The sequence below is a fragment of the Carassius carassius genome, chromosome 20, assembly GCF_963082965.1.
Source record: "Carassius carassius chromosome 20, fCarCar2.1, whole genome shotgun sequence".
Taxonomy (NCBI): Eukaryota; Metazoa; Chordata; class Actinopteri; order Cypriniformes; family Cyprinidae; genus Carassius; species Carassius carassius.
The window spans coordinates 17438052-17465630 of NC_081774.1; the positions used below are offsets into that span (position 1 = coordinate 17438052).

General features: G+C 37.4%; 3 protein-coding genes across 4 annotated transcripts; 2 read left to right on the forward strand and 1 right to left on the reverse strand.

Moving 5' to 3' along the window:
- Nucleotides 1–4051: 4051 nt before the first annotated feature.
- Nucleotides 4052–10615, forward strand: LOC132096530 (mediator of RNA polymerase II transcription subunit 26). Its single transcript, XM_059501950.1, has 3 exons — nucleotides 4052–4419; nucleotides 8078–8152; nucleotides 8604–10615. The coding sequence occupies exons 1-3, from the start codon at nucleotides 4348–4350 to the stop codon at nucleotides 10230–10232; spliced, it is 1776 nt and encodes a 591-aa protein (XP_059357933.1). The 5' UTR covers nucleotides 4052–4347; the 3' UTR covers nucleotides 10233–10615.
- Nucleotides 10616–14748: 4133 nt separating this feature from the next.
- Nucleotides 14749–18379, forward strand: LOC132096531 (calponin-2-like). The gene is made up of 7 exons (XM_059501951.1): nucleotides 14749–14912; nucleotides 15586–15707; nucleotides 15803–15869; nucleotides 16073–16210; nucleotides 16301–16417; nucleotides 16568–16714; nucleotides 17553–18379. Exons 1-7 carry the CDS (start codon nucleotides 14853–14855, stop codon nucleotides 17820–17822), a joined length of 921 nt encoding a protein of 306 aa, XP_059357934.1. The 5' UTR covers nucleotides 14749–14852; the 3' UTR covers nucleotides 17823–18379.
- A 3219-nt stretch (nucleotides 18380–21598) lies between these two features.
- On the reverse strand, nucleotides 21599–27209 carry LOC132096532 (angiopoietin-related protein 4-like). 2 transcript variants are annotated; one of them, XM_059501953.1, is made up of 7 exons: nucleotides 26627–27209; nucleotides 25895–26005; nucleotides 25705–25795; nucleotides 23653–23766; nucleotides 23373–23468; nucleotides 22819–23097; nucleotides 21599–22714 (listed from the first exon to the last, which is right to left on the reverse strand). In XM_059501953.1, exons 1-7 carry the CDS (start codon nucleotides 27131–27133, stop codon nucleotides 22530–22532), a joined length of 1383 nt encoding a protein of 460 aa, XP_059357936.1. In that variant the 5' UTR covers nucleotides 27134–27209; the 3' UTR covers nucleotides 21599–22529. The 2 variants fall into 2 exon arrangements, with proteins under 2 accessions (XP_059357936.1, XP_059357937.1); XM_059501954.1 differs by having other exon boundaries at nucleotides 25705–25783; nucleotides 25886–26005.
- Between the last annotated feature and the right edge of the window lie 370 nt (nucleotides 27210–27579).

The window sequence follows — 27579 nt, forward strand, 5'->3', positions numbered from 1 at the left end:
AAAAAAAAAAATATATATATATTTATATATAATATATATATAACAAAGTTTATATAAAATTTCTCTACCTACAAGGGGATAATCGGATTTGGATTAATATCTATGCAAAGCATAATCAAACATACTAAATCACAAAAATACTAAAGAAAAGGCTCAAACAGACTTTTACAGCTTTTACAGCATCTGTGGGTTCTGAGTCTGTGCAGCTGAATTTTACCTGTTACATGGGTCGCTTTGTCTGTTGTCCGCAAAAAGGGAAAACAACAGAAGCAGTTAATGCATGAAAACCATTTGGATTCTCCATAAGGGATTGTTCTTGTAAGGGATCTGATTGCACCGTGTAAATTTCCTGTATAAAAAAAGCATGACCTACATGTGCTTTGTCTCTGACAAACTGTTTTCATGAGGATCATGCTTCATGTGTTCAAAATGTAAAATAATTGACGGGAAGGATGTGTCAGGTAATCAGTTACTGTTATATTCTTTTACTTGACTGCCTCATTGAAAAGAACAGCATTACTGAAACCAGAATGTATTTCTTCATTTTTATGTAGGACCGAACATATTACTGAAACTAGCATTATTTTTGTTACTGTGGCATTTGTGTACCTTTCCACGTGTTTAATAGTTGCCCTCTGATTTATTGTGGTGTCTCAATTTCATTTGCAAGAGGCTACTTTGTACAGAAACGCATAGCTATTGAACTGTGAGCGTTTTTATTTTATTTTTATTTTGCATGTCTGACCATCACAAGTATTGGTTATTGACAAGCTGTGCACTTTTATCTCTTTGATATTTTATTTTACATCTCTATATATGTGTTCTGCATTTGTAAACTTACTACATGAAATCACTTCCTACATTCACTTGGCACTTTAATCAATACCTAATCCATTTTTTGTTCACCCCTCTGAGTGACTGTTAAGTGCACTGGGTCGATTTCCCCCTCTGTTTGGCCGACTTTGCCTTCTAATCTAAGACAAGTATTTTTGAAGAGGAAAAAGTATCTGTTGTCTATTTATGATTTTATACTTGGTAAACGCAAAAAAAAAAAAAAAACTTTTTTATGTAGTATTAGGAAAAGTTTGAAAGTTCCCCGATATTAACTAAATGCATTTAAGAAGGCAGGTTACCTTTCTGCATCTCAGTTCAACATAGTAGACCATTGTACCTTTTATAAAGCTTCATCTGTGGATCATAGTGTATCGTTTCAATGAACCTAACCAATCCAGAACATTTCTGGTCCAGAAAGGAGAGCATGCAGACAAGACAAAGTCATCATTGTAACCCATAACCTGTTCAGTATCTAATGCATACACATTTCTATATTTTAAAAAGTAAGAGTAGATCATAAAATATCAGGAGTATATATATATATATATAAAAAAAATATATATATATATATATATATATATATATATATTGAACAATATGGAACTGTATGTTTTTACATTTTAAAATGCTTTAAGTGGACACTATACTGTCCCTCGTTCAGGGGTTTCATACTTTCCTCAAACTCATGGTTTAAACACACAGATCTGTGTTCATTATCAAGTGTGCTCACACTTCTAGCCAAATCATAAAAGAATCCCTGTTTCAAATGTACATGCAGTTTTGCTTTTCAGCCTCTGTACACTGAACCTTGTTGAAGCTTTGTGAAATAATATCCTCTTATGTCTTTTTGTAGTATTTGCAGTAGAACTATTTGTTTCTGGATGATATTCTTTTATTTTGTGTTTGATGTTTAAGTACTGTAAAAGTTGTCTTCACATGCTCAAGGTCTGTTTGCGGCAGTGTGTTGTAGTTTTGTGGTTTCTTTGCAGTGGTTGCTTCATCCAATCAGTTCCTAGATTTCCAAATATCTGACTTGGCCAGTTTTCTTTGCATTCAGAAATATTTTCACAAGTGTCCTAATGAGATATCTTTATTTTGCAGGATACAGTTGAAAAGCGATGTGTAAAAAAAAAAAAAAAAAAAAAAAAAGGTAAAAATTATTTTGATCTGAAATCTGAAGATATCCTATTTAATAGCCGGATATGAACCAAAATATAAAATATGCTGAGTATTCTGTAATTCGCACTATTGAAAACACTTTAAATTTAAAATACTTAATTTTTGTCCCAAACAATAATGTTTTTAATTGTGCAAATGCTTATTTTTAATTGTGCCAGTAGGTTTTTAAGCGTCTTTAACCTATTTAAAAAAAAATCTATATATTTTTTTTTTAAGATGAGCCCTACTCATAATTAGTTTTTATTAATTTGTACATCATTCATTTGCCAAAATGCCCAGTTCATAGGGCCAGAAAAAGAATAGTGCAGAAAGTTTGCTTGTATACTATACATGTATACTTTCTCTATAATTGACAAGCCATTGAAAAAAGCCAAAGTTTGTTGTTTGTATTTTTTTTTTTACAAAAAATCTGCTACTGTTATGTCTTCAATATAAAGATGCTCTTGTTAAATTGTTAGTTTGCCACAGAGACTACCTAGTGTCTTTGTTGACCAACGGTAAGAATTTTCTTTGGTATTTTAGGACAAGCATATTTAGAAATGAAGCAGTTATGTACCTTGATGTATAATCTCTCCCAGGGCCAACCATTTACATGAGACTCTATATGTCTTCAGCCTTTAACACTGAAAACCTGCTTTATATTGGGTGAACTTTTCCTGCATGGTACTGAATATTAAAATACCCGCAAGTCTCAATGTGATGTCCTGCTTTTTCACAGTTATCAAGCTTAGAGTATATCTGAACTCTCTGCTAGTGCATTACTAAAACGTTTGCAACTGGAAATAGAATTTTTGCTGAAGTGGTTTTGTATTATTTTTTTTCCTTTATGTAAAAAAAAAAAAAAGTTAGTGCTAAAGAGACAACTTGATAATACAACCCAGTGGAACTGAAATGCATACATATTTTAAAACTTTCAAATACTCTACAGTATGTGCATTTAATGATAGTGAACTGTCTTGGTGGTTCATATCTATACAAAGGCAGCTAATTTCTATTTTTTCAAAGTATGATAATTCAGATGTTGCACATACATTTGACTGAAAAGTCCAGACGTTAGTCCAATTTTTTGCAACAAGACATAACTCTACTCACCAAATATGCAAACCTAGCTTTCAGGAACATAGCTCTGCAGCTTTGTGGTTTGGTTTATCTGACCCTTTAAAACAAAAGGAAAATATGTTCCTATTACTATGTTTTCTATGGAAAATAGAAAACAAAATGATTTAAAAAAAGAATATAAAACATTGTGGGCTTTGTAAGTGTTCTACTTATTTTAAACAAAGTGTTAAGCTTAAATGATTTTGTCCTTACTGTATTTTTCTGTGTGGAAGCTTAAGTCTTTGTACCTTTGCATTAATATTTGTTTATTGAATTGAATAAAAATGTTTAAAAGCATATTTGTTTATATGATTTTCCTCTGAGCTGAGAGACATTCAAATAGAGAAGTTAGGTTTGTAAAAAAACAAAACAATAAAACACTTGCAGTTGTTTTTCTCTTTATTAATCTATTTTCTACAACAGTTAAATAAAGAGAAAAACAACTGCAAGTGTTTTATTGTTTGTTTTTTTTAATAGCTGTAGGATACAAAAACGTTTATTTGTAGTATATTATTAGGGAAAGTTAAGTATACATAAAATAAATGGTCTGTCTTTGCATAGTTTTTTATTTTAGAATTGACAGCAATACAAATGTTTCCTAGATATTAGAAGGCTATTAGAAAATTGATATTCTTAAATATGTTGATGGCTTAGTGAAGTGCCATCTTTTTCCTCTTTTCCTTTTTTTTATATTTTTAGTTTTTGTCTAGAACCTAAAATGTTTATTTATGGTTTGTATAATTTGTAACATCTTCATTGTGTATTATGGATATTTATCATAGTGCTGTTTATATCATGTGCAAATATTTAATATAGAAAACTTTCAAATTTCAGAAAAACAACAGTAGTTACTGTGTTGGTTGTCATGTTCTAATAACCGTCTGTGTTCTGCATCTTTATTGTTTGTCTGCTGAGTTGATTTGAACCAGCGTGATGACGTCACGCGGCGTCGCGCTCTCCCATAATGCAGCGGGCCCGAGGTTTTGATCCAGTGGAGTTCATGAGATCAGTGAGAGCGCTCGACGAAATGAGGCGGAGAGACACGACAACCGTCGAACCTTAATCTCCCAACTGAACACGCACACACAAACCATTTCTCAAGCCAACAATCACATCAGAAACATGTGGTTCCGCCACTTCTCAGTCCTCCCGAGAGGTCTGTGAGTTCCTGCAGTCCATTAAGCCCTTGAATCCGGTGGATTTTTCCCCCGTCGGCCAATTCGCACCGAGCAGGCAATGACAACGGCCTCCGCAACCCCGCAGCAGATGAGAGACCGGCTGCTGCAGGCCATCGATAGCCAGAGCAATGTGAGTAACCCGCTCGCTCTCCTGCTGACCAAAGCTGACTTTTCCCAGACACGACACAGTTAGAGCCTTATTTCGCGCCGCGTCGAGCGTCTGAGTGTGCGGCAGAACAGATGTGGAACTCCCGTTAGCAGTCCGCTAACTGACGGAGACACATTTACCCCGCGCTGCGCTAACGGAACACCCGACAGCTGCGAGATAACCCTGCTTTTCAAACATTATCATACACTAAGAGCTTTTTTAAAAGCATCCACCTAGATTTAAGGTACATGTTGCTATCAGACACCGATGACATGTTGTGGGAAGCTCGCTAGCTGCTTCATGTCAAGCTATCAGCTATTGAGCTTTGGAGCAGATTTATATAATTATCGGCTCCTTTTGTAAATTTAGCAGTATATCTAATGCCGCCAGTGAACATTGTCTGTTGTTTCCTGCTTATACACGGCATATCTTGGGTAATATGAGCTCGGTGTATGTGGTTAACTGACAACAGTGGCATTAGCAAAGCGCTAGCATTTGATTCCATGCTGGGAGTAGTGAGTTAGCTTGATTTTGAATCACCAAGAGAGATTAAAGCTCTGTCTATGCCTTCAAACAGTCATGTATTTGTGGTGTTGGCTGTCCTGGTTGTTTGTGAATGTGTGTGTGTGTGTGTGTGTGTGAAGTAACCTGAGCACAACGCTGGTAGTTGTTCCGGCTACGTTGCTGTGCTAACTGGGCACGCAGACCTGACTACAGCTAACCTGCTGGCTGCCTGGAAAATGTGACAGCCACATTGAATGTTTTACTAGACTAACAACTCGTCATATAAACCAGGAGCTTGAGGGAAATAATCAATCCGTGTAATTGCAGTTGCAATAAATATTCCCAACTTTAGGGTTTTAGTGAGTTTGCATTCACTGGAGATTTTATGGTAAGTAAACACTGGTCGGCGTACATGATTTTTGATTGCATTTACTTCAAATTTGGATTATATATGTATTCTCTTGGGAGTTGTTTGGCTATGGATGTCGATTTTTCTTTTTTTTGTTACTAGTTTCTTGGGGTTAAATTAGTAGGTTAAGGTCAGGAGGATCAGAATGCTGATCTGGAGTAAATAGAGAGTAAACCTGTTGTCTATTGATTGAATTGTTCATGAACAGTTTCTGCTTTCTTCCACAGATTAAAAGTTGTTCAGACTTCTTCAAAACTCACTCTAAAAGAAAGGTGCTGTGTATGTCGCGCCATATTGTTACTGATAAGCTATAGTACATTGGTTCTGTTTTAATATTTCATGTCTAACAAAAGAGTGTGGAGACATAATTTTGATTGGCAAGTGTCAGTGTGTTTTTTTTATTTCATTTCTTTATATTGGAGACAATGAGCATCTTCAAGTGATAATCTTTATAGCTAAAGTCTGGAATACACTACACTTTTTATTTTATTTTTTACAAAATTACTAAATATTTTTTAAATCCCTAGAAATCATACATGTGCTGACTTTGTAAATGCTTACATAAAAAATTGGGTGTATTTGCACTCCAGTTCTTTTTCGATTTGTTGACTGTCTGATTTTTTTTGACGATTAGCTTGCATCTTTTAAAAGTGACCCATATCAGAGATCTGCTTTTACATTAAACCATTGGCAAAACATCCCAGGGTAGATGTACTGATAGGTTGCAAGGTATGCAAAACCAGCCCAGTAGGCCCTTTGCAAAGAGCTTGATTGACAAGCGATCTGACCAATCATAATGCTGAATCCACCATTTTCTCCAACAAACAAATCAGACAAAACTCGACTGATGTTATGAAGTCAGTTTGGAATAAAAACATGTTATTAAATATAGTATTTTCATGTGCTTTCAGATGGAACAGCATTTACTAAATGGCTACAGTTCACTGTTCAAAAAGCTTTCATAATCGCGCGATTAAATAGGTCTGTGATTTATGAATGCAGTTTTGCATAGCTTGTCAGTGAACTGTGTCTCTGTAGTAAATGCTGATCTGTCTAAAAACGTGATGGAGATTTACTACTGATCACAGAACTAGCTTTACTGACAAGATGCACATAATAGTCGCATTTGATTAATTGTGCAGCCCTAGTATTGACGCCTTTCTGCGGTTGAAATAAAATAAGTTCTGATGTTCATTCATGTTTATTTCACGCTTTATAAGTAAATATGAAAAGACGATCTGTCCACGTGCTGCTTGAACTGAGGCAATACAGTGATCTGCCATGACATATTAATGGGCCACAAAAATGTATTTGTTAGAATTTCTTACAAAATGACAATTTTACAAACATATGAATGAGGCCTGAAACCAGTCTGAGAAATATTGGAATCCTTGTGCTTTTTCCTGCTTATGGACCAAATTCCACAACCTGTGCCACATGGGAGGAAAAATCGGAATTCGGGGACATGAACCATAAAGCCTAATGTAAATGCGGTCTAAACGACTGTGCATCATTCTGAAATTCATGCAGAAACATGCACCTCATTGCTAGGAGACGCTAGGTGACATAAAATGTTCTAAAATCTTAAAATATAAATCGTTTGATATAGCCTGACTGGAAGGAGTCATTGTCTGGTGCTAAAAAGACTGTGCTCATCGTCATTTTCTGTGAAATGTCAAAATCTGGAGGCTGACTTTCAGCAACTAGCATTGACTTTGCCAGATTTGCCAGTACATTAGAGAGAATGTCTAGCAAAGTTTATGAAGTGTAATCCAGTCTTGAGTTTGAACACTCCTGCTAGGGCTGGACGATATAGTAAGAAAGTATCAATGATATGTTTCATATCGTTCGGTATCAAAAATTGACATATTTTTATAACCTTTTTTTTTATTTAGCCACTGTATTTTTATAACACAATTTGAGACAAACAACAAAGTTTTTGTTTTAACAGTCCAACACAAAATAAAAATTAAACGTAATTTCTAATGTTTTGTATTTTCTATCTTTATTTTATACGTCTAATTGTCTCCCGAGGCCACTGTAGGGCGCAATGAGCAAAATAATGCAGCACATTTAAAGAATACTCCACCCCAAAATGAAAATTTTGTCATTAATCACTTACCCCCATGTTTCTTCAAAAGCCATAAAAGCTTAATGCGTCTTCAGAACTCAATTTACGATATTTTGGATGAAAACTGTGAGGCTTCTGTCCCATTGACTTGCGCTACGATGATGTGGAGAGAAACAGAGAAGAGAAATTGTTAAAAACAGATGGCAGATGGACTATTCTGATGACGTCTTTCATACTTTTCTGGACCTTGACAGTGTAACTTACCTAGCAGTATATGGGACAGTCACAAGCCTCCCGGTTTTTGTCCAAAATATCGTAAATTGATTTCTGAAGACGAATGAAGCTTTTACGGGTTTGGAACGACATGGGGGTAAGTGATTAATGACAATGTTCATTTTGGGGTGGAGTATTCTTTAAACGTGCTTCATTATTTTGCTCATTGCACCCTCCAGTGGCCTCGGGAGACAATTAGGCGCATCTCATGGGCTTTATATCAATATCCAAGAAGGTCAATGAATATCGATACGGTTTCATCGCCTGGGCCTACTGCCGGCCTTAAGAACATGATTCCAAGATTCTTCTGTACCTTATCTTACACAACATTTTGTTTTGTCATATCTGATTTATATGATAAATTGTCTTGTCTTCCTGAACAGATCTGTAACATGGTTGCAGTTCTTGATGTTATTACCAATTTGGAGAAATATCCTATCACCAAAGAAGCACTTGAGGTTGGTAAAAATGTGCACTGATCACCAATAATATAATATTAGTCTGCTTAAGATATGACGTCAAATACTCTTTTCGGGTCCAAGTCGCTACTATATTTCAAGAGTGTTTATTTTCCTTTTAAGGACATGGTGTACACTGTTTACAGCTCACTTTTTTCCAGACAACAATATTTTAACAATTCAGAAAAGATAAATCCCTGGCTTACTGAGATTTTATGGAAATAAAGGTTAGAATAATGATTTTTTGGTAGTATAAAGAACACCATGATTATGTATTAGCACCATTTGTTGTTTTGTTGCTGGGATCTAGTGTTTGGACCTGAAAATGTCATATTTAAGAGCCAGATAATATCTCATCCTTCATTACTCTTCGTTAACACTGCATGGTATTAGTTTGAGAGAAACATTTTTTTTATGAAGACTTTTATCTGATGTATCCTTTCCAATGCAGGAAACCCGCTTGGGAAAGCTGATTAATGATGTGAGAAAGAAAACAAAGGATGAGGACCTTGCCAAACGTGCCAAGAAACTCCTCCGGAACTGGCAGAAGCTGATCGAGCCCGGCCAAAGTGACCCTCCGGCAAGAGGAGCCTCAAATGTCCCAGGTTCTGCCAATGGTGGTTCTCACCCCTGCCGGACAGACACGCCTCCAGCGGTCCCCCCTCCGAGCAAAGTCGCTCCTGAGCTCAAATCCAGAAATGACATCCATAACACTTACTCCCCAAAGGCAGAGAAATCCACCAGCCGAAAACGGCGGGGGGAGCAAAGGGATAGTCCACATCTGCCAGCCAAAATAACAAAGACGTCCCTTTACGAGCCAATGTATTCCTCTTCCCCACCTTTAAATGGAATTAGGGGGAGCCCAGAGACTCTCCCGGATAAAGATGACGATGTACCTTCTGACAGAATCCGCATGGAACACCTTGAGAATGACAGGCACAACAAAATCCCTGTCAACGCTGTGAAGCCTCATCCGAGCTCTCCGGGGCTTACCAAACTACCTAGCACTTCCTCCTTACTCAAAACGTCAGTGTTACAGCAGCACGCGAGAATGGACGGAGGCGGGCAGCATCAGCCCAAAAGCCCTCGGTACTCTTCGAGTCCACGCAGTGTAATGCAAGATACGATGGCCAAGAGGTCTTCAACATATGCACCAAAAGGGACTCTCTTGAGCCCGGCTCAGAATTCAGCCCAAGTGCCCTCTCCTTTGCCCACGCTGCAGCCTTTAACGTCGCCGGCCCAGGTGTGCATCAGCGACGGTCCGTCATCTGTGGGGCTGGAAGGCTCAATGCACTTGTACAGATCGACAGGTAGACTCTCCCAGCCCCCACACAGCACTGCAACACTGGAGCCGCTTTCCAACTCCCCGCTCACCACACACAGCTTGGAGGGCACAGAGATCAAGAGTGAGCGGGAGGGAGCGACCTCCAACTCAGAAGGCAAAAAGCGGAAGAAATACAGACCCAGAGACTACACAGTAAATCTTCAGGGGCAGTCCTCGGAGGACAGGACCAAACCTGTGCGGTTAAAAGAGCGTAGGTTGACGTTCGACCCGGTGACCGGACAGATTAAGCCCCTCACTCCAAAAGAATCCCACCATGATGTAGAGTGCCAAGGCCCGCCAATCGCAGAGCCTTCGGTGAGGACTGAGATGCCACAGCAAAACACCCCTACGTCAGTTCCCAACCCCTTTCAACAGACAAACTGGAAAGAGCTGTCCAGAAATGAAATCATCCAGTCATACCTTAACCTTCAGAGCAACGTTCTCACATCCTCTGGAGCACAGACCCATGGGGCACACTTTTTCATGACTGAATATTTGAAGCGAGAGGAACACGACGTCAAAGAGTTCCGGGAAACGCACGCTTTAGTACCGAGCAGCTCCCCGATGGAACTGCCCGGGGTGACTCGGGACGTAATGAACGAGGACCTTCTCAGAATACACAACGAACACTGGCCAGGTGTGAACGGTTGTTATGACACCAAGGGAGCCTGGTTTGATTGGACAGAGTGTATATCGTTGGATCCTCACGGCGATGAGAGTAAATTGAACATCCTGCCATATGTTTGCCTAGACTGAGAGAACAGGGCTTGGAAAAGTTTTCAATGTTCCCACTGTGAGTCGAAGGAGATCGAAGGGACTCTCCTCGTCACTCTGTACTAGGTTCATCTTACAGGTGTAAAGAACGAACCAACAGCGGTTGTTCCGAGATCAGTTTTCCACAAGAAGGAGCTGAAGTGGCGTCCTGTTTGTAATGTGCTGCTACCAACAAGAATTTGCAAACAAGGGTTGTAAACAATGGCTCGCAGGGATTTCACTGGGCCAGTTCTTGCACAATGTGTGAACAGGAGGGTCTGAGCAAGCATTGAGCAGTACAGATGTGTTTAAAAGCAAGTCGAGAACATTTTTTGGCAGTTACAAAAAGCTTTATGTGACACAGAATAAATTATAAAAGTTTCTTATCATGTATTCATCTATTTATTTGACAATTTTTGGTTTCCATATTTTTTTTTTCTAGCAGAAGCTTATCCACAAGATGTGCAGATATGTTTGAGGCTTTTCTGTTCGCATCACACATTTGTCCCCTTATTTGTGATGTACATGAGGCATATATAAATACATTTGTTTCCCACATCGGCTCTCACGTACGTGTGCTAATTGATGTAGATACCGACATTCCATTCCGTCATTTCTCGCTTAACATTTCTTTCTCGATTTATTTAAATGTGATTTTCATATGAGAGAAAGGCAATCTATTTTTAGATCTGTTAAATAAAACAATATTTTAAACAAATCTGTTTGCCTAGATAATTGTAAAAAGAAAAATATGGATAAATATGTCGAAAAAGAGAAAGTATTCATGTGCTAGAAGAAAATGCAGCGGATGGCCACAGAGGGTGCTACTTTTCATCTTCATACTGTGAGGACAGGAAAGCAAGAAAACGTTAATATGCTGGAAATATACTTGTTACCATTCCTTTTAGATATTGTTTGCCTTACTGAAACCATTCAACAATGACTTTCTTATCTGAAGAGCCTTAGTGAATGTATGGCATTTAGATTTGTTTAGGAGGTACAGAAGGAACACCTCTTGGCATCTGCCATGTGGTCTTTTTTTTTCCTCATATGGGCGCATTGTGCTATAAATGTGTCAATAAATATGCACGTTATCCTGCTTGTCTGTACATAGTTCTTGCAATCCATGTAAAACCTTTCTAAGTCTTTATTTTTTTTTAAGTGTGAATGTAATTAATTTGGGAGGAATCAAAGCATTTTGAATGGAAGACCCAATCATTTGTGTTGCTGTTCACCGGCATCTATAGACCTAGATTTATAGGTTGTGGTGCTATTATTCATTCAATGTTTTCAGTTTGACATCATTGATCGTAGGTTTTTCTTTTCTTTTTTTATTCAATATTATTTTTTCTGCCTTGCCATTGTTTTGAAGACGAGCGTCTTGTGAAGGGGTGAAACCAATTTGCTGCCGACTTGCAAACACTGTGTGCTCTGCTACCTTCGTCCTACCGATGTGCCTTTGATGGAAAAAGTTTGGAAAGGCTTCCTCTAGCTTCACTTGGTTTCAAAAGTACAGCATATGTTTTCTTAAGACCATGTCAGATATTCCAGGGATATGCATTGTTTTTGAGGCAAAGGCCATCTAAGAGCTCAACACTTGGTTAGGGTATTGCAAATATAATTTGCAATTTAAAACTAGAGGAGAGACTTCTTTGATCATTTATGATCAGTATATTTGTTCAGTGTTTAACATCACTCGTTTGTTCGAAAAAATAAAATGATCAAACCTCTTTGCATCATGGTACCCTTTCTTCCATCAAGGTTACTTGTCCCAAACCTACATGACTTGACATGTTCATGAGTAGAAAATATGTAATTTAATGGTATTGTTTCGTTTTCAGGAAATGATTTGTAGTGCTAAATCAATCAACAGTAAACAAACTGTTGTGTTCCCTATGCAAGGTGCTATTTGAGTGTTATAATTTGCTTGAATGGTGTGTCATGGAAACCCCCTTTTTAATGAAGCTAACCATAAGGTGTTGCGTTTACACACTTACTTAACCTTGTCTTAAATGGATAGTTCACCCAAAATGAAAATTCTTTCGTTTACCCTCATGTCATTCCAAACCTGACTGGTTTACTTTCTTCTGCTGAACCCAACAGAAATTTTGGGTTCACATAGAACATATGTTTGCTGTGAAAAACGGACACGTTTGTCTGTTAAGCTTGTGCATCTTTCAGCATTTTGTGCATGATGTGACATTGTAAAAAGGCATTGTTTGAGTGGCCTTTTACACACTAGATTTTATACCAAAGATCACTAATTATCATTCTAATTTTAGAATAAGGAATTTAGCACCACGAAAAAGCTGAAAATGAGAAATTTACAACTCCAATTCCAGAGAAGTTGGGACGTTTTGTAAAAATCCAATAAAATCAAGAATCTGTGATTTGTTCATTCTCTTTAACTTTTGTTTAATTGACAAAAGTACAAAGAAACATTTCCAAAGTTTTCACTGACCAACAAATGTATTTTGTAAATATGAACAAATGTTGATTTTGGTGGCTGCAACACATTCCAAAAAAGGTTGGGACAGAGGCACGTTTAACACTGTCACATCAACTTTCCTTTTAATTGCAATGTTTCATTGTGTGGAAATTAAGGATACAGATTGTTAAAGTTTTGCAAGCAACATTTTTGTCCAGTCTCTCTTGAAACAAGGCTTAAGATGCTCAGCAGTCTGATTGTCGTTATCTGATTCTCCTTTTCATGACTGGTCATACATTTTCAATAGGAGTCAGATCTGGACTGCAGACAGGTCAGTCAAGCACATACTCTGTTGTAGCACATGCAGAATGAGAGCTGGCATCGTCTTGATCTAATAGCCAAAGACATTATCTTGATGGCAGGATATTTATCTGTACAACTCCTATCATATGATGTCTCCATGTCAATGCTAACATATGCAAGTCACCCATGCTGTTTGCACTGATACACTCATATACCATTACAGACGTTTGCTTCTGTCACTGATGAAAGTCTGGATGTTCCCTTTGGTCTTTGAGACTGAGAACTCAAAATCCATTTTCCCAAAAGCTGAAATGTGGTTTCATTTGAGTACAGCACACCTTTCCACTGTTTTTTGACTATCTGAGATGAGCTCTGGCCCAGAGAACCCAGCAGCATCAAATTGATGTATTGCTTTCTCCTAGACCGAGAGTTTCAAGTTGCATTTCTTGATGCAGCAACAGACAGCAGTTTTCTGAAGTACTCCTGAGCCCATTTGGCTGTTTTTAAGACTGCAGCACAACGATTTCTTATGCAGTGAGGGCTCAAAGGTCAAGCACTTTCACCTGAGGTTTCCTGCCTTGCCAAACATGTACTGTGATTTCTCAGGATTCCATGAATCTTTTTCACAATATTACATGTGGTAGTTGGTGAAAGACCTAAATTTTGCATTGCGAAATGTGATTTTTGATTTGTTTGACACTGAAATTTGGCACAAAGTGAAGAGCCATGATCCAGGCTAAGATGCTTCTTTTATACCCAAACATGATACCTTGACCCATTACAAATTCACCTGTGCTTACTGTGAACCATTTCAAGCTAGTTTTAAGTGGATATTCTGTAACCTGTTCACTTTTATTTTGCCTCTGTCCCAACTTTTTTGGAATGTGTTGCAGCCATCAATATTAAAATTTGTTCATATTTACAAAATAAATTTATGTTGGTCAGTGAAAACTTTGGAAATGTTTTCTTTGAACGTTTGTCAGTTAAATAAAAGGGTTAGTAGTAGAGAATAAACAAATCACAGATTCTTGATTTTATTGCATTTTTACAGAGTGTCAATTCCTCTGGAATTTGGGTTGTAGCATTACATCCCTTACTCACCAATGCACATACTCAGCAATGAAGCATCACAATAATCCACAAGTAATCAGTTACATTTCAGTCTTATGTCAGTTAGAGTTTGATGAGATGGCCGTCAAGGGATGGACTTTTCTACGTGGGGAAGCCTTATTAAGTTAAATAGACTGGTGTTTCAGCCAGAAGTGATGGTTTAAAGTTAAAATTATTTAATGGAGTATTTGTATTTATACAAACAGTTTTCACCTCACAGAACATTTACTGATGGATTGACCTGTGTTGTGGATTATTGTGATTTTTTTTTCAGCTAGTTTGCACTCTCACTCAGAAGATTCACTTTTGAGCAAGTGATGTAATGCTGAATTTCTGTTTTGATGAAGAAACAAACTTATCTACATCTTGGATGGCCAAGTTCCGTATTCAAGTCTTGCATTGCTTCCTCAGCATTTCAGAGAAATATTTTATGAATGCTAGTGACATCATTCAGTAGCCTGCCTTATTCCCAGACTTGACTCATTCCTCAGCTCACGCGAGTTTGGAATACCAGGATGGACACAGGGATACTCCCATTTGTAAAGGAATTTGGTACTTCAGTGCCATATATGGAGTTTTTCAATCAAGGCCAAGAAGGGAAAAGGAGGCGGAGTCTGCATTGAGCGCGCGTTCTCATTGGTGGCGAGATAACCGAAGTGAAGTTCTGGATCTACTTGAGCTAAAAAAGTAAAGCAGACAAAACTATCAGACTTAATCCGAAGTCCTTTTTTCGGTTCACGACAATCTGTTTTGCAACTTTGGCTGCTCTTGTAGATTACACAATGTCTTCGCAGTTCAACAGAGGTCCAGCATACGGGTTTTCAGCGGAAGTGAAAAGCAAGGTACGTGGAATAATTAACAAACTAGTTTAAAAATATTCGTTAAAACAGAAATAGAAATCGCTCCGTCTTATTCTGATATTTCTAAAGTGTATCAACAAATGTTTCCTAAGCGTCATGTAGTGTTAACGTAACACACGTGTTGCGATACAAGGTTAAATATCAATCATGCTTTTAATGCATATTGCACTATATTATTTGATGGCAATTGGCTGTCAAGTTAAAGCAAGTAAAACGCAAAAGAAGTTGCGGAAACCGCAAAGAAAGATGTAAGAACTCTTGGGGCGTTGCCTCCAGTGCTCAAATATGTCATTGTGATCTGGCCTGTAAAACACAGCTTGTGCTCGCAATGAAGCTCAAGCTGCTGCTGGATTACAGTCCTCTTCCTGATAGTGGTTGATGTGATTTTTAGCACTCTAGTATCAGTTAGCAGTCCATACGTTAGCCAGATAAGACCGATTTAGGGTGTTAGGCCTTTGATCTCCTTATTTTGATGTTTGACTATATTAAGTCATAAATGTAATTATATCATTCACCTACATGTTGCTGCTTTATAAATCATGGTGCACTGAGGAAATGATAATGTAAATCTTATGTTCTTATTGAAATAAGCAGATTGTGTTTTTTTTTTTTCTTCTTTCTTTTATTAATCAATGCCATATTTTTTCCCCATTAGATTGCACAGAAATATGACCCGCAGAGAGAGGAAGAGTTACGAATTTGGGTCGAGGACGTTACTGGGCGCTCAATTGGAGATGACTTTCAGAAAGGGTTAAAAAACGGTGTCATACTCTGCGAGTAAGTTTGTGTTTCAGGGTTTTCAGCGTGGCCTACCATGTCTTTTCAAAGGTAATTTCACAACATAACCTTGAGGTCTTGATGTTTCCTTAAAGGCTCATAAACAAACTTCGGCCAGGGTCAGTGAAAAAGATCAACCAATCATCGCAAAACTGGCATCAGGTGAGCTGACCATTTCCACTTCTCTAAAATGTTTATTCCTGAACGCTTTAGTAAAGTTAGAGTCATTGAACTATTGATGTTTTGACATTGAACTTTTTTTTTAACATAGTTGTTTGTGTTTTTCTAAATCTCTGAAAGGATTGTTCGTCTCTTGTAGATGGTTATTTTGTCCGTTTGCATTCAGCTATTTTATTCTGTTGCAGCTGGAGAACCTGACCAACTTCATTAAAGCGATCACCACATACGGGCTCAAGCCTCACGATATCTTTGAAGCCAATGATCTGTTTGAGAATGGAAACATGACACAGGTTCAGACCACCCTCCTGGCTCTTGCTGGCATGGTAAGCCCTGTTGAATCATATAATTTCACAGGAGAACAGCCTAACGCTGATATTTCAGTCTGTAATTAGAGATTCTCCCTGTGTTTACAGGCTAAAACCAAGGGCATCCACTCAAGTGTAGACATTGGAGTGAAGTATGCAGAGAGACAGGAGAGGGCATTTGATGAGGAGAAAATGAAAGCAGGACAATGTGTCATTGGATTACAGGTATGAGTAAACTTTACATGACCAAGTTTGATCATATAAAGCCCATTTGAATATGAGTCACAATTATTTACCATTCAAAACGCAAAACCAATTCGGCTAAACCTGGAAAGTACCATGATGTTTGTAGCTCACTTGCATATCTTTTAATAGATGGGAACAAATAAATGTGCAAGTCAAGCTGGAATGAATGCCTATGGTACCAGAAGACACCTGTATGATCCCAAGTCACACATTCTACCACCAATGGACCATTCAACCATCAGTCTGCAGATGGGCACCAATAAGGGTGCTAGCCAAGTAAGTACTACCATCCCTGTGTCCCGTGATATTGCTTAATCAATCTGATCAGTGGTGTCATTAACTGATATTAAAACCATTGAAATTATGCAGAAATATAAATATTAACTGACGTACAGTATGTTTGAAGTACTAAAAAATACTAAAGCTAAAAACAAATTACAGCTTAATGGAAATATTAAAAGATGAGTTTTTTTTTCTTTCTAAAAAGCATAAATTAATGAAATTAGACCAGTAACTGATGTAAAATATATGTTTGAAGTGCTAAAAAATAAATTACAGCTAAATGAGAAATTAAGTTGTGTGTTTTTTTTTTTTTTTTTTTTTTTTTTTTTTAAACTTCAGAAAAGCATAAATTGGTCAAATTAGGCCACTAACTGGTGTAAATTGTTTGAAGAACCAAAATTACTAAAAGTTAACTACAGCTAAATGGAAATATAAAAAAAAAAAAAAATCATTAAAAAAAGCAAACTTTATTGGACATTAGCCTGAAATGAACTAGATTAAAAAGTTAAACTGAAAAACAAATGTAAAAAAAAAAACACAAAAAAAACAACTGTTTTGGAACGGTTACTAAACTTAAAATACAATATATTTAAGATGAAGTACAAAATTTTAAAGCTAATTGAAATATTACATGTCAAACACAAAACTTTATTGCTCATTTTCTGCCCATCTCATTTGTATTCTGTGTTTTCATTAACTGAAATGAAGCTGAAATTAATAAAAATTAGATGAGTGTTGTACAACATTGGAAATTATGAGAAGGATAGATAGATAGATAAGCTATTTCAAAATGTCAAACGCAAGAATAATAATATAAATCTGTTTGGTATAGTCTGGTATGACCGCTCCAGGAACCCGTCGTGCCATCTACGACCAGAAATTAGGCACTGACAAGTGTGATAACTCCACAATGTCTCTTCAAATGGGCTTCGCTCAAGGCGCCAACCAGAGCGGGCAGAATTTCGGGCTTGGCCGTCAGATCTATGATGCCAAATACTGCCCCAAAGGTGCACCCAGCGCAAGCGGAGAAACTGACACTGGCTACGTGGATTACCAAGACGAGGGCTACCAGGGTTACCAGGATGACGGTCAAGATTACTGAATCAACCAATTGCAGGCAATGAGTCTCAAGAAGCTAATGGCAAGCAGATGCTTCCTTGCAAACAAAAGACCCAAAGCATTCCATTACACCACCGTGAGCGTGCCAAATGTTGGAGAGTGGTGAGAGTGACCCAATATGAAACATCACTTATGTTTTAAATGTAAACATGTGTTTTTTTTTTTTTTTTTTTTAATAAACATTGTTTTATTAATTTAAAGTGAGAGCCCTACACAACATATCAGTTAAGTCTTATATGTATTGATACTTGTATTTTATATGGTTCAAGTGACAGTCATTTATTTGCACAGCCACTATAATATTTAGTATTTGCTTACTGTCGTTTTTATTTTGTACTTTTTAATGTTTGGTAAAAATGCTGATCTATACTTTAATGTTAAACGCAAGTATGACAGGGGTTATTTTCACAATCCCAAATTTCATTTTTTTTTTTTTTTTTTTTTCAGTTTTAATCAAGCTGTTGTGAAGAAATCTGATATTAAGTATGTATGAGAAATATTATGTGAGCCTGATTCATTATTTGAACATGTTCAGGGGTTTAAAATCACTTTCTTGTCAGTTGAGAATTTTTTTTTTTTTCTTTTTTTTTTTTTGCTGTTACAGTTCAAAGATGCAAAGTTAAAATGGTGAGGGTTTATAGAAGACAAACCTTTACTGTAGTTACATGGTCCTTTTTTGTTTTACCTATTTTTTTTTTTTCTCCCCCACTAATATTGTGTTTTTATGCTGGAAAGTGAGAGCACATTCTTGACATGCACAAATGGGTTCATCTTTCATTTCAGCACTTTTTTTTTTTGAGTACTTTCTGCTTTTGACACTTATAAATATTATACTTCCTAACTTGATTAGAGGAGATGAATGTGGTTTGTTCTATAATACACTCTACTGTCACGCACGCGATCTGTAATGTTTTAAAGAGTTCATCTTTGTATTAGTGTTTCATATTCTCATCAGATGTTTTACAGTTCTCTTAGCCAGAACAACTGGAGCTTGTCTTGTTTTCTTTGGATTATAGTATTGTGAAAGGAAATTGAAGTATAATGTTGTGAGCCTGAACATTTTAGGAACTGGATTCACTACTTTTTTTTTGTTTTTACTCCCCCACCGTATTTATTCTCATTCCAAATGACTCTTTGTACTAGACATTGGACATTTTAGGTCTGCTTAGATAAGTCACATAAATGCATCGCTCCGTGTATGTTTTACACTTGTTTTTAACTTTTCTTATGGAATAAGCTTGTTAGATTGATGTATTAAAAACTGGGTTCATAATAAAAGATGATGAACAGCAGTTACTGTTGTCAGGATTCATTCATTTTACAGACATTTGCTCTCCGAAAACATGAAAATGAAACCAAGCAAGTATTTCATTTTCAGTCATGTGCAAGAGGAACACTTGCAATCTTTTAAACCAAATGCTTATTTTGCAATCCTGGATCAATGATCAAGTCAATAAAATAATCAATCAGTGCTGAGTCAGCTAAGCATTTATGTTTTAGTATATACTCCGATACTGGAGAAGGTACTGCTAATATCTTTAATGGTGTAGCGTAATCTTTGGATTTGAGAAAGAGAAGAGCTCGTCTAAAATTGTACATAAAATACATAATACTGCTATCATCTGGTAATGAGAGAGAATGACAGCATGAGCTACACAATATCAAGTTACAAGTATAGGCTATTATAAAGCAGCTAATTATTTTATAGAAAATATATGCTTCAATAATTATTTTAACTCTTTGCTGTTGTTTTCTCTTTAAGAAATGGTCTGTGAAAGGTGTACAAAAACAGGATACAGAAGTAGCCTAAATTAAACCCACTCAATAAGGGTTACCTTGTAATAGAGGGCTTGTAAAATAGTTGAAAAATTCTAAATAGAGTTTTTATAAATATATTTAACTACAAACTACTTTGTCAATATACTTTGTTTTGGTCGCTTGCGCCAGATGGCGCTGCTTAACAAGATCTCTCTAGCTTCTCCAGTTCGCTCCAGTTTTTGCTGCCTGAGGTTGCAATTTGTTTTTACAACTTCACTTTGTCTTCACATGTGGAGATTTGAGCTAATAGTTCCTTACTTGTGCCTCTCCTCAAACAGGTCTGCTGTGAGCTTGTCAAAATGAATGTCTTCCTGCTAATGAAATGCTACGTTGCACGTTGACACGCCGCTAACCTCCTCAAACTCCAGATTGATTTATCTTCATGACTCCTGTTGAAGCAGGTAGACTGAAGCTCAACCTGCCATACATACAATATTATACAAATATTACCTTTTTTTTTTTTACACTTCTGTTGAACGCAAAATAAGAAGCTACTTTGAAGAATAAGAGCCAAACAGTTTTGGTTACCATTGGCATCCATTGAATGGTTCAAAACTCTCAGCCATTTATCAAAATATGATTTGTGTTCCTAAGCCCTATGTCCTTTTCGCTTTAATTATTTCAATATATATATATATATATATATATATATATATATATATATATATATATATATATATTTTTTTTTTTTTTTTTTTTTTTTTTTTAAATGTTGATGGATTGATTGATTTATATTTATATTATATTTTCATCTTAAATGCTGCTCAATCAGATGTTGGTAGCAAATTGTACAATGGCTTTTAGTGAAATGCAAAACAGACTTAAAATTAAATAAAAATACAAACCAGCAAAGGGTGAGTACTGAGTGGTCATAAGGATGATGATAATCAAAGTTGTCATATAACTGAATAATATCTGTCAGTTTTCTTGGTAATGTTCTGCTCCAGTGGTTCTTAATACAGTAACAATACATTAATGGTATTAACGGTCAGGATGACTCTTGAATGAAGCTTTAAGAACCATAATGGCTAAACATAATGGCTGTTATATAATGAAACATGTCTTTATGTTTGTGTAGTGGCCTAGTTTTCAGCTGGCTAGAATGCACTTAATAACTTACACACTGTACATGAAGGAACTATATGCTGTGACCTTGTTTCACAATGTCAGTTCTACTTGACATATGGTCTTTGTCAATATAAAGTACATTATCTTGTTGCCTTTAAGCCTGTGAAGTTCAAAAGCATCTGTCATTATTATTAAGCAAGATTTTGCATGTAGACCCTGAACACATTGTGTGCTTGTCAGAAAGCTCAGTTTGTTTCTGTTTGTCTAAATATCTTATCACAGATGAAATGATAACAACGATAACTCTTAATCCGTAAAAGCATTTGACTGTTAAATACACTAAACTCATCTGGAGTAAGTAACTGAAAGCACATTAGTGACGATTTGGGACGTTAAGAATTTCTCTCAGGTGTGAAACATTGAATGTGACACTCGGAAGCCAATGCAAATAGTTACTTAAAGTCAAGTCAAAAGAATAAGCTGATTTCCTCTAAGTAAGGTTCACGTGTGGTTAAGACCATGGCATCACTCCTGTGGGAACATTCAAGGACTTAGTAATTTTTACTTTAATTCAGAATAAAAAAAAAAAAAAGTTGACTCTTAATAATGGAAGTAACAGCAGTTCAACAGTATGCATGACTTTTAAGTATATTTTTAGCCATCTGCTGAATTATATTTGTTGCTATGTTTCTTGTCTCTAGGGCACTGAGCAAGCTTGAGCACCGTCAGGACATTCCAGCATCACCTGCCGTCTCAGGAGCATGTAGATGCATTTAACCCTCAGGTCTGAAAGGAACTGCATATATTCTAAACATGTCATTCACTTTGCATTACGTTTGTTGTTTAATGCAAGAACTTCACTGACACTGACAGTTTTTAAAATAAAATTAAGCCTTTATTGGTCTCTTCAAGACCAAACATCTTTTATAAAAACAATAGCAAAATGCTTTACTTTTTGGAAAACATAAATTATAGGCAGAACGATAAAGAAATACATAATGATTGCTTGTATAACATTTAAATAATATGAAAACCAGAACATGAACTTTAAAAGTTGGCAAAAATACAGAGGAAATGCTACAAAGAAAATTTGTATTTCCCTTATTTACATGGAAGTGACAGCTATAGACATAAAAAGGCAGTCAATGTGACTGAGAAAATGAATCTCCACAGGAACTCCTCATTTGATTTCAAAACAGGAAAATACACAAGTAGTCTCAGATCATTTAAGCTTTTGGAAAACAGTATTGTGCGTTCTAGAAAATAGCTTCCACCTTTAGATGCTTGAAATTAATTCACAGGCAATGAACTTTAAATGTTCTACTAATGCATGTCTGTGGATAATGCCTTAAGATAAACAGTGCCTTTACATTATCATTCTCAAAAGTACTGGCTCAAGCTTATATAGCTTATTTGGTCTGTATTTTAGTGGCAAGGTTAAGTTCTTCCCCAAGCTTTTTAGCTTTGGAAAGTGCTTGCAATGGTGCTTAAACATAAGGTCTTTTGACCTCACCCTACCAGATTTGTCTAAACATGTAGCAGATCCTTAACAGTGGCCTGCACCATATAAAACATGCTGCTGCTTGCAGAGCTCTAGGCACATTTAGTTCTAATTAAAAGAGCCTATTTTTGTGCAGACTGGGATTTGAGTGTCCACCACATTCATGATTCAGACTGCGTCTGTTCTAACAAAGACACTCCTAATAGAGCTTTAGACTTTTACAGCACCAACAAGTTATTTTGGCAGGTTACGAATGGTGGTTTCTCCACCCATATCATTGGTTAGGGTCTCAGCAGAGGTCCTCTATGACTTGTTCTCGATCTCGGCGGGTGCAATCATCATGGTGGTGGTTTTCAGTGGGTGGTAGCGGCCGCGCCAGGTCTTCCAGAACAACCCTTGCTTTCTTTGGTGCCTTTGCTTTGGTGCAGGAGTAACAAAATATCTACCATTCAGGTTTGAGCGACCGCAATTGCTAAACCACCAACCACCTGGAAAAGGCAAAAAAAAAAACAATGAAACCAATTAGAACAACAACATCTACCGCATAGAAAAACCTTTTTATGGCCCATGGCCCATGGCATCATGATGTTACCTGATAGCTGTTTGGCACAGTTGAGGTCATTCTTTTGGTCATTGTCTTTGTCGCGGGTGGAGAAGGGCACTCCAGACGTTTCTGTGGACAGAGAGCTCTCAAGGTTCCCGGTGGGACTCCCCAGAATGCGCAAGGAATAGTTTCTCTCCTTTCCGTTCAGACGGATAGGGTAGTTAATGGTCTGAGCTCCATCCTGCCAGTCAGAGAACTGCACCTTGAGGATGTAGTTGCCACCCTTGGACACAGAATGGATCTTCTCCAGGCCAAGCCAAAACTCGCCTGAAAGCGAAATTTAAGAGTGATATTTAAGAGACTCAGTGTACTCTGGTCTAGGAATAGGTCAGGAGATTTAGTCACTATGCAATTAAATCATTTAAAGACATTAGGGATACGAGATTCCTCTCTAGCCAGGATTGATCTGATCCTCTATCCTTAATCTGCCACTCTACAATCCAATCTCTATGCTTTAATCAATGAGTACTGACAGATGTGGCTATTTGCTCAGAGCCTGTTGGTCAAATGCAAAATGAAGTCGGTTCACACTAGATTCTTACCATTTAGGCTCCCAAAGCCAGTCTGGTATGACTGCCAAAGTTGATCGAAGTCTACAGATCCATCTTGGCGTCTCTGGATGACTGTCCATCCTCCTTCTGTGGATACACGCACAAAACAAGAGGATTACAAGCTGTTCTGAGTGATGCTTTGGGGGATGGGGAGGCGATATCCAATGTGGTTTATGAACAAAGATGCCATAGATGTTCTTTCAAGAGGGTATGTTAATAGATAGATAAATGGACAAATAAAAGCGGCAGCAATTTGGTTCGCATCACTCACCAGGTGTCATTTCACAGAAGACCTCAAAAGGCTCAGAGTCAGTTGGCTGGATTGTGTATAGCCCGCTTGTGGTCTCACCCCTCAGGAACAACTCATGACAGTCAGAAGCCATAGCTGAAACACACCAAAACAACACAAAAATGTTCAGATGTCTGCTAATGACCTTCACCCAAGCCTGTATCCAAACAGGGATTTTAAAATTGGCACTAATGGAAATTGTTCACACGTCTAGGGTAAAATGTTGATCACATTGTTAATGGTGAACTAGACTTTATCTAAAACACAGAACTTTGGACGTGCCACCCAAGAACCCAAAAGCCAACAGGGAGTTTGTTTTGAACTCCAGGGCAATAGTCCAAGTCATCTGATGTGTTGTTATTAAACAAATCTCACACTGGTCCAAAATAGCATTCAGTGTAATGCTATACACACTGACATATATTTCTCAAACAAGTGTGGCAAACATCTGCCTAAAAAAGGCAGTTTCACATGTGAATTCTGACCTGGCTGAAGCATAGAGGGTGTAAACATGACCTTTCCCCCAGTTCCCAAGCAGAGACATCCCTCAGTAGAGCTACAAATATTCCTTCCCCCTGCCCCCTTTAGTCCAGCCCTCCATGCCTGCTTCACGTGCACAGCACTCCACTGCTGACATCACAACGCATGGGCAGCAAGTGATCGGGGAATGCCGAGGCTGCTGTTGCTGCTATTTGAGGAGCAATTGCATAGGACCTCAAGGGACTGTGTGAGATGCGAGAAAAAGAACCCCCCGACCCCCCAAAAAATAAAAAGTTTGCCACTGTCTGTCCTGTTAAAAATTGGATGCCCTACACTAACTGACAATAAAAAAAATTAATAAAAAAAATTAATAAAAAAAATTAAAATTTTAATTTTGTTAAACATCTATCTATCTATCTGTCTGTCTGTCTGTCTGTCTGTCTGTCTGTTTAAACTAAAAAAAATTAATGCAGCAGATTTAAAAGGATCAAAACATATGGTTTTAAGTGAAGTGGTCTTCTTTAGTCTGGCACACTTCTCATTGACTACAATAAAAGGGGTGGTCTGTGTGGGCGAGTAGAGGTGAGGGGGGGGGGGGTCTAAGTGGGATAGTCTGGCTCTGACAGATCTAGGGTAAAGGTTACACATTTTCTGGGTGATCTCAGAATGGAATGATCACCACACAACAGGGAAAATCTGTATAAAGTTCATGGTCCAAAAATATGCACTCGGTACATGATTTTCAGTGGATTACGGCCAGGAAATCTAATCTAAGGTACATGATATACTATATCTGAAAAAAAATAAGCCCTCCCTTTGCTCTTGGCCAGATTTGAAACAAATCTCTGCATGCTTGTGACCCTGAGTTAACACAGTCCAAGACTGATGAACTCTCACACAATTGGAAGGCATCCAGGGAAACTGTTTTTTAAGCATTCTTTGGATCCCACTGATGTCAGAACTCGCCATGAGAGGCTTTATTGCGATCATTTGGATGACTGTTCTGGCCCATGTGTTTCTGCTAGCTTCACCTTTCACCTACTTAGAAGCAGTCATTGCTTTGAAATGGAGTTTCCATTTCCAACCCTCACACACAGTGTTAAAATATTCAAAAAATCTCATACTTAAATTTTTGAAATGTTGAGTCTTATTTCCATAAGACATTTTCCATATGTTTTCCAGATCTTTTACCTAACTGGACATGTTCATTCAACATTACACATAACAAAACTAAAAGGAGCAAAAAAGTGGCACAAGTGTCAGCATGTTTTTGATAAAGAGCAAAACCTCCTCTTGTATGTTTTTTGGATCCAGTTATATTATTGTGTGTATTTGAATTATCAGAGACATTAGGCAGATTCATCATGTGAATGGAACAATTAGACTTCTTTTTGCCAGCATATAGATTTTGTGTGTCTTAGTAAGTTTTGTGTATTTTTCCACTAATATATATATATATATATATATATATATATATGTGTGTGTGTGTGTGTGTGTGTGTGTGTGTGTGTGTGTGTGTGTGTGTGTGTGTATGTATTATTTGAATTGACTTACCAACAGGTGAATCTCGCTGTTCAGAGCTCTCGTTCAGATGAACGTTATTCTCCTTCCGTTTGAGAGAAGACCGCTCGCTGTTCATATGAATCTACATGAATATTATGGGTTAGTTTGCAGTCATAGACTTAATATATCGACATCACACTACTTCATAGTTACGTTATATTTTATTTTGTAGTATTCTTACCTGGTTTTGGAGGGTCCGAATGCGAACATTTTGTTTATCCAGTTTTTCTTGCTGTTGCTTGATGCGCTCGACTAGATCATCAATGCGCTTATTTTGCGCCTCCAGCATCCACTGAAATCAGAAATAGTTTGCGGTCTGTCTTTAATTACACTCAATACATGACATTTTCCTAACCTCAGTAGACCGCAACGACAATATAGAGTCGTTGACAATTAAGTTCCTATTTTCCAGTATAACCGGTCTTATACACAGCTATTTTTTGGTTTGTTTTTTTGTTACAGTAACATTAACTCGCGAAGTTGCAGACATTGAGAAACTACGCGTGTGCATGCGCATGAAACACTTAAGTTTCCGTTAAGCTTGTTTGTTGCTGAGACATATATCAAGGGCGAAGGTTAACACACTTCAAACTTTCCTTAGATCAGAAGGCTATGACACTTTGTTTGAACAGCTGCTACCTTGCACGTACAACACAGCTCTTGGGTTCACTGCATGAGTGGCTTTTGTGATCTTTTGGAAATGCAGTTTTTATTTAAAACCACGTAAACCTAACCAAATAATTATTGATAAGTTAACTGAAGTATTTAGAATATGATTTTAAGAAATATATGCAAATGCACAACCAAAGACTACAATGCATATCAGGCAGATATGTTGTTAGCCTAAGGTTAAAATCCTAGACAATATGCTTTACATTCTTTAAACCCTGAAATGATTTTTTTTTTCACCTACCTGAATGGTTCGAGCATCGCTGTAATTGTCTTTGGCAGCTTCTAGCCCCTCTCCTTGCATCAAGCCATCTACTTTTTCTTCCAGCTTATTCATCCTCTCATGGTCCTTCTTCCTGTCTTTGAGCAGCTCTTCTGTCTTCTGCTGCAGATCCATGGACACGTTTAGGAGCAGGTTCTCACGTTCTTCCAGACTCTGGGCTTTTGCTTTCAGCGCCTCGCTGTCTTCTTGAAGCCGTTGTGTCAGCTTACCAAGCTCAGATATGGTGACGTTGAAGACCTTCATCTTTATGGTGATATCTCTCACCTGGCCTTTGGTCTTGTCCACATGCTCTTTAAGACCCTGACCTAGCTGCAGCAACCCATGTGCTAGCACATTAACATCATCCCATGCTGCATACTGAACTCTCTTCTCTTTTCCAGTAGCGGCTCCTCTCCTTTCCATCGGGAAGCTCGTCCCGGAGCTCGCCAAGACTGTGATGCATAGCAGATTTGCCAGTGCTACCTTCATCTTGCTTGTTTTGTGTCTGTGGTTGTCTGGTTATTCTGACTTGTAGTAGAGACTAGTTAGCTGTCCCAGTTTTCTTAAGAGCACAGGCTCATGCGGTTGAAAGGCTTACTCGTTTTTATACCCTTTCTGAGCCGTCTAGCCTGTTCTGATTGGTTGGCCATCTGGAGGGAGTCTTTGAGTCTGCTCAGGTTTCAACCTCCTCCCCCTTAACCATATATTTGCTTCGAATGTGGACCATGATGTAAGAATGGACTCGGTTTGCAGCCAGAAAGATTGTAAAAAAAAATAAAAAATTAAGATTTAATGAATATTGAGCAATTTATGTTTATAAGTGGACTTATATTGATGTTTAGTCAGTGGTTTCATTGATTAATTACATTTATATTAACATTTTCATTACACTAATTCCCACAAACATTCCTTCTGAGACTATTAAATTGTAAAGG